Here is a 7,342-nt window from a genome sequence, read left to right as displayed (position 1 = left end):
AGTCACAGCGTCACATTCTGCGGTCCACGAGTTTGGGACCGGGCTGGTCACGTGACGCGGTGGGGGCACCATGGGGTGATGTGAGATGCGGGTGTCTCGGATTATGTACAAATGACGTATTCCTACCCCTTTTGGCAACCAGATTTCCGTTGGAAGATGCAACGGTTCCGGTGACGGTAGCGAGTTCTCGCGTCCAGGCAGCTCCGCTTCCGCTCGGGGCGCAACAACTTCCGACTCCACCTTCCCAGCCTCGGGCAAGAAAGAGACGCGACCATATGCGCATGCCCCGAACTTATCACGGAGGGGCGGGGCTGAGGCTGCGGGAGCTGGAGGGGGGAAGAAAAGGGAATTCCAACCTGTGGAACCTTGGGGGGTCCCCGGGGTCGGCGCCTTCCCATTGACTGTGGGCGGTGCAAGGGACGCAGCCTCTGGCGGCTCGTGGGGGTGTTGGGGTCCGCAGGGGGAGGGAGGGGAGTGTCAGAGTGTGAGTGGGGTACGAGAGTTCCAAATTTGAGGGCCTCCCGGCTCTGGCGCCGGGGAGGGAGAGCTCAGGCCGCCATGCGGGACAGGACCCACGAGCTGAGGCAGGTGAGACGCCAGGGCAGCGGGGATGGGGACGGGCGGACGAACTGGAACGCAGGACTTCTGGTCTTCGGGGTAGGGAGGGGTGGCTGATGGCCAGGAAGGAAAGTCCCGGAAGCCTGTGGGTCCTGCGGGGTAAGAGCCGCAGCGAAACGGTGGTGCCAATGACTCCGGGCCTGGCAGGGGGATGACAGCTCGGACGAAGAGGACAAGGAGCGGGTCGCGCTGGTGGTGCACCCGGGCACGGCACGGCTGGGGAGCCCGGACGAGGAGTTCTTCCAGAAGGTAAGGGGCTGGGGTCTCCCCCTGGATTCGCGAGGGGGTAGGAGGACCCGAGGAGCAGCGTGGTCTGGAGTACCCCATATCTCTTTCAGCCCTCTCGGTCACCCTTCCCAGGTCCGGACAATTCGGCAGACTATTGTCAAGCTGGGGAATAAAGTCCAGGAGTTGGAGAAACAGCAGGTCACCATCCTGGCCACGCCCCTTCCCGAGGAGAGTGAGTGAAACCCCGGCTGCAGGGCGCATGCTCTGCCCCAGGGATTGTGGGGGTTGTAGTTCCATGCAGGTGGTGGCCAGAGTGGTTTGTTGAGGTGGGGGCTGCTGTTTGGGAGTCCTGGCCTTCTCTTACTCAGGCATGAAGCAGGAGCTGCAGAACCTGCGCGATGAGATCAAACAGCTGGGGAGGGAGATCCGCCTGCAGCTGAAGGGTGAGCTCCTGGGACCTCAGACACATCCTTCCCTCTGTTCCTGCCCTGTTGTTGGTATATCTGGGGAGTGTGTGGCCCAGAGAAGCCAGTGATATATCCAGGTCACACAGCAGGCCTGGGTCTAGCATCTCTGTCTCCTGGCCTCCAGGCCATTGTACTCTCCACAGCACAAGCCCGCCTCTCAGGTTCTTTTATTTATAATGAAACCATTTACTTACACAGTTATTACTGCCCACTGGGCATTCTTTGGGCAGGGAGATGGGGTTTTGTTAGGTGGCCTCTGCATACCTATGGGAACTCAGTGATGTAATGCAAAGAAAAATAAACTTATTTTCTCCTCTTAGAGGCTCAGCCTTAGTCATTTTATGATAAATTATATTTCCCTAAAAATCCTATGGAGACAAGTACCCCCAATACCCCTGTGTCTTCCCACAGCCATAGAGCCCCAGAAGGAGGAAGCTGATGAGAACTATAACTCCGTCAACACAAGAATGAGAAAAACCCAGGTGGGTTTTTTTTCTCAGAAATGAGGACATTTCAGCAAATGTTTCATGAAGTATTAGATGACAGATGTATGAAGGAAGGGCCTGCAGAGATCATGGAGTCCAATTGGATGATTTTTCCAAATGGGGAAACTGAGCTCAGAGAAAGAACTTGCTCAAGGTCAGGAAACCAGGTCTCCTGATGCTCAGTCCGATTATAACACCCTGCTTTATTTTCTTCCATTCAGTAAGAAGTTACTGTGACCCCAGACAAGACCTAGGCTTGGCTGTGGGACACATGTTTTCTTTTTTTGCCTCAGCCTCCTGAATAGCTGGGATTACAGGCGGACACCACCATGCCCAGCTAATTTTTGTATTTTTAGTAGAGACTGGGTTTCACCATGTTGGCCAGGCTGGTCTTGAACTCCTGACCTCAGGTGACCCTCCTGCCTTGGCCTCCCAAAGTGCTGGAATTACAGGCGTGAGCCACCGTGCCCGGCTGGGACACATGTTTTCTAGGAGTCAAGATGAGGAGTTAGGGTTCAACAGGGGATAAAGACATTGCTCACGTGGGACCTGGTGGCTAATGGCATTGCCCAGGGAAGGAGAGTGAGAAGTCATAAATGACTGGCAGGCTTCCTATCTATGTGACAGGGACATCCTTAGTCCCACAGGTGGAATTCAAGAAGTCAGGAAGAGGAACTTCCTTGGGGCGACACTGAAGAGGAACTCCCCTGGTGTGATATCTTATTTTTTAAATTATTATTATTTTTTTGAGATGGAGTCTCGCTCTGTTCCCCAGGCTGGAGTACAGTGGCACAATCTTGGCTCACTGCAACCTCCACCTCCTTCAAGCGATTCTCCTGCCTCAGCCTCACGAGTAGCTGGGATTACAGGTGTGCACCACCACACCTGGCTAATTTTTTATATTTTTGGTAGAAATGAGGTTTCACCTTGTTGGCCAGGCTGGTCTCGAACTCCTGACCTCAACTGATCCACCTGCTTTGGCCTCCCAAAGTGCTATGATTACAGGCATGAGCCACTGTGCCCGGCCCCTGGGGTGGTATCTTAGTAAGGAGATTTGCAGTGATCTGACTGGCCCTCTCTGGGTCCCCAGTGAGGAGGATACCAGGAGGTCAGGGTTGGAGTAGTTGGGCCCAGGGCTCAGCAAGGACCCCAGATTGAAGATGGAGCAGCTTGGGCATTATGGAAGGGTGCAGCTGGAACCAGGAGAGCAGATGTATCTCTGGAAAAGGAACTCCAAGGAATGAGCATATTTAAGGCCTCAGAAGAAGGGGCAAGGCAGAGCAGATGCCCCAGAGCCAGTGTTTCTGGGGAAGCCTGTGGTGGTGATTGGCATGAGTGGTCGAGGGTCCATGTGGGCCTGTTGCACCTGTTTCACCCAGGCAACATGTTCATCTCTAAGCATAGGAGCTGTGGTGTAGGCAGTGAGGTTGGCATTCAGCAGTTACATATTGGGTGCCTACTGTGTGCCAGACCTTTTTGGAACTCTTTAGGATACAGCAGTGAACCAATGATCCCTGTCCTCATAGAACTTCCCTTCTGGTGTAGACAATCACCATAATAAATAAGTGAATTATTTATAACATAATAAGCATTAAGGAAAAAAGAGCAGGGGAAGAGGGACTAAGCGTGCTGGAAGAGGTAGAGTTGCAGTTGAAAGCAGGTGGAGGAAGCTTCATTCAGAAGGTAACATCTGAACAAAAGACTTAAAGGTGTTTGTGGGGAATGAGCATTCTAGGTAGAAGGAGAAGTGAATGCAAAGGCTTGAGCTGAGAGTATGCTTTGTCTACGGAGGGGTAAGGAGACCAGTGTGGATGGGCGGAGGAAGGGAACAGTAAGAGGAAGTAAGATCAGAGAGGTCATGGGAGAAGGAGAGATCATAGAGGGCTAGCCAGGCACCGTGGCTCACGCCTGTAATCCCAGCACTTTGGAGGCTGAGGTGGGAGGATTGGTTGAGCCCAGGAGTTCGAGACCAGCCTGGGCAATATAGTGAGACCCCCTCCCTCTTTTTTTTTTGAGACAGGGTCTCACTCTGTCGCCCAGGCTGGAGTGCAGTGGTGCCATCTCTGCTCACTGCAACCTCCGCCTCCTGGGTTCAAGCCATTCTCCTGCTTCAGCCTCCCAAGTAGCTGGGACTACAGGTGCCCACCACTGTACCAAGCTAATTTTTGTACTTTTAGTAAGATGGGGTTTCACCATGTTGGCCAAGCTGGTCTCGAACTCCTGATCTCAGTTGATCCACCTGCCTCAGCCTCCCAAAGTGCTGGGAATACAGGCATGAGCCACCGTGCCCGGCCAACCCTGTCTCTATTAAAAATAAAAATAGGCCAGGTGCAGTGGCTCACGCCTGTAATCCCAGCACTTTGGGAGGCCGAGGCGGGTGGATCACAAGGTCAAGAGATCAAGACCATTCTGGCCAACATGGTGAAACCCTATCTCTACTAAAAATACAAAAATTAGCTGTGCGTGGTGGCACGCGCCTGTAGTCCCAGCTACTTGGGAGGCTGAGGCAAGAGAATTGCTTGAACCCGGGAGGCCAAGGTTGCAGTGAGCCAAGATCGTGCCACTGTACTCCAGCCTGGGCAACAAGAGCGAAACTCTGTCTCAAAAAATAAATAATAAATAAATAAATAAAAAAGATCATGGAGGACCACGTAGGCCTGATAAGGGCTTTGGCTTTTAGTCTAAGAGAAATAGGGGAGCCTGTCAAGGTCATCACAAGGTGGTTAAGGTGGCAGATCCCGCATAAGAGCTCATGCTATTTGCTCACTGTACTATGGGGTTGCTGAAGCGCAGACCGGGCAGGGATCCTCCCAGGGGCACCCAGCCTTTATTCTTCATCTTTAGCATGGGGTCCTGTCCCAGCAATTCGTGGAGCTCATCAACAAGTGCAATTCAATGCAGTCCGAATACCGGGAGAAGAACGTGGAGCGGATCCGGAGGCAGCTGAAGATCAGTGAGTTGTGCGTGCCCAGCCTGGCCCGCAGGGGCAGGTAATCCCAACCCAGCCGTGAGCCTGGCCTTTTCCTTCACAGCCAATGCTGGAATGGTGTCTGACGAGGAGCTGGAGCAGATGCTGGACAGTGGGCAGAGCGAGGTGTTTGTGTCCAATGTGAGTGGCCACAGCCAGCCCCTCTCTGCTGTGCCTCCCATCCCGTCTGAGTCCTGTCTCTTTCTCGACCTCCTGGGCTCAGGTGATCCTCCTGCCTCAGCCTCCCGAGTAGCTGGGACTATAGGTGCGAGCCACTGCACCCCGCTTGCTGTGGCCTTTTCTGATTAAGGGCACCCTGAGGCCCCTAAGGGAATTAATTAGCCTGCCTGGAGTCACCCATCAGATTCCAGGCTGAGGGCTCCCCAGAAGCTCAACAGGAGCTTCTGACCTGCTGTCAGTCTCCCTGTGAACAGTTGTCCCACTCCTGTCCACCCCCCAGATCCTGAAGGACACGCAGGTGACTCGACAGGCCTTAAATGAGATCTCGGCCCGGCACAGTGAGATCCAGCAGCTTGAACGCAGTATTCGTGAGCTGCACGACATCTTCACTTTTCTGGCTACTGAAGTGGAGATGCAGGTGGGTGCCCTGTGCAGCCCCAGATGTGAGACCAGGCTCAGTCCAAACTGCCAGCCTCCTGCCACCCTTAGATTCTCTCCCTGAGGCTTTTGTGTCTTCCAGGTTTGGCCATGCCTCCAGATTGGTGCTTATTCCTCTCCTTAGCTGTACCCCGAGAATGGCGCCTGCCTCTGCTGCTACGCAGATACCCACTCCCTTCTGCATAGCACCCTGCCCCCTCTCCAAAACTTGAGCCTGCCCAGGTCTGGCCCCAGCCCTGGCTCCCGCTCCACTAACAGCATCCACCCTTATACCTCTCAGAGGTCCAGTCAGAGTTGCCCTAGAGGGGCTGCCTCCTGACATCTGTATAAGGCTGGGGTGGGGGCGGCGTTCCCCTGGCCCTGGTTGTGTGAGTTGAGTTGAACTTCCAGCCCTGTACTGGAGGAGCTGGCCTCAGTCATGCTACAGCCAATGCCCTTTTGCAGCTGAGACTTACAGGAAAGAGATCTCATTCAGTAGGAGTACTGAGACCTGAGGCTGGTGGTGCCAGGAGGAGGCAGGGATAGGGAGGGCTTTGCAGCAGCTGTAGATAGGCCTGGAAGAATGGGTAAATTCAGACAGATTTGTGAAGGCACAGTTCACCATCTGTGAAAGGTATGAGCCATTTGAGGCCCTTAGCTCCAAGCTACCACTGCAGATAGAGGTTGTATGGGATAAGTGAGCAGGGGACAAGGGACTACATGATAGAAGGGGCCTGGAAGCCATCCCCAAGGAGTCTGAACTTCTGTCAGATCAAGTCTTGCCCTTATCTTTGTTAGTGCAATTTTTTTTTCCTGCCAGGAATGTTCTTCAGTCATCTGGGGTGGGGTGGGCAAAGGCATCGTTACCTCCCTGAACCACCCCATCCTCTGAGCAGGGGGAGATGATCAATCGGATTGAGAAGAACATCCTGAGCTCAGCGGACTACGTGGAACGCGGGCAGGAGCATGTCAAGACAGCCCTGGAGAACCAGAAGAAAGCGAGGAAGGTGAGCCTCCCAGGCCCGGCCACTGCCCCAGGCACCCTGTGTGACTTCCCTGACCCCCTCCTCTCCCACAGAAGAAAGTCTTGATTGCCATCTGTGTGTCCATCACCGTCGTCCTCCTAGCAGTCATCATTGGCGTCACAGTGGTTGGATAATGTCGCACATTGTTGGTGAGATGTCGGCTGCCCCCTGGCCTGCCCCAGCCCTGGCCCCAGCCCTCCCTCCTTCCTCAGACCCTGTTCTCCCTCCTTTCCTTACAGGCACTAGGAGCACCAGGGACCCAGGGCGTGGCCTTCTCTCCCAGCAGCCTGGGGGGCAGAACAGAGCCTCCAGTCGGACCCCTTCCTCACACTGGCCCCTATGCAGAAGGGCAGACACTTCTGGGGTTGGCAGCTGCTCATTCATGGTGGCCTCCTCCTTCAGGCCTCAATGCCTGGGGGAGGCCTGCACTGTCCTGATTGGCCGGGACACACGGTTTTGTAAAAAATTAAAAAACAAAAAAAGAGCATAGAAAGCCGTGTGCACGTGTGTTCCTGGAAGGGCTGGCCCAAGGCTTCCGGGCATCCAACCTCCCTACCTCCTGGACGTCCCCAGGGCCAGGTCCAGCACTGGCTGCTCAGGTCAAACCGCCATGGGTGCTGTGCCCACAGCAGGCTGGCTCTGCCTTTCTGCGCCCCCATAGGAATGGGTGGGCAGGGAGGGGTAACACCCACATCTAGCTCCTGGCTCAGTACTGTCCCCAGGAAAGGACCACTGTGAGTATCTGTCTTGGAAACATTGAGGCTGACCAGGCCAGGCTTGGACGCAGGTGAGATGGGGGTGTGTGGGTGGCATCAGTGGGCCTTCTTGTGGCCCAGAGGAAGAGGCACCATGAAAAAATGACTAATTGAGGCTGTCACTTTGGATGCAGTGGATAGGGATGGTCTGGTCTCAGCAGGGATGACATTGGAGTAGAATGTTAAGTGGGGAGAAGCC

The 7,342-nt window shown here is 54.6% G+C and overlaps 1 protein-coding gene across 3 annotated transcripts; it reads left to right on the top strand.

The window, feature by feature from the left end:
• Window positions 1–233: 233 nt before the first annotated feature.
• On the top strand, window positions 234–6,881 carry STX4 (syntaxin 4). Of its 3 annotated transcripts, none has more exons than XM_003280450.4 (11): window positions 234–588; window positions 766–867; window positions 979–1,078; window positions 1,215–1,289; window positions 1,725–1,795; window positions 4,643–4,751; window positions 4,831–4,907; window positions 5,227–5,364; window positions 6,260–6,370; window positions 6,442–6,537; window positions 6,628–6,881. In XM_003280450.4, the coding sequence occupies exons 1-10, from the start codon at window positions 559–561 to the stop codon at window positions 6,520–6,522; spliced, it is 894 nt and encodes a 297-aa protein (XP_003280498.1). In that variant the 5' UTR covers window positions 234–558; the 3' UTR covers window positions 6,523–6,537; window positions 6,628–6,881. The 3 variants fall into 3 exon arrangements, with proteins under 3 accessions (XP_003280498.1, XP_030654355.1, XP_030654359.1); XM_030798495.1 differs by having other exon boundaries at window positions 289–588; window positions 957–1,078; XM_030798499.1 differs by lacking the exon at window positions 234–588 and having other exon boundaries at window positions 597–867; window positions 957–1,078.
• Window positions 6,882–7,342: the final 461 nt, after the last annotated feature.

This window comes from Nomascus leucogenys, chromosome 2 (genome assembly GCF_006542625.1).
Source record: "Nomascus leucogenys isolate Asia chromosome 2, Asia_NLE_v1, whole genome shotgun sequence".
NCBI classification, from domain to species: Eukaryota; Metazoa; Chordata; class Mammalia; order Primates; family Hylobatidae; genus Nomascus; species Nomascus leucogenys.
This window is presented reverse-complemented; position numbering and strand designations above follow the sequence as displayed.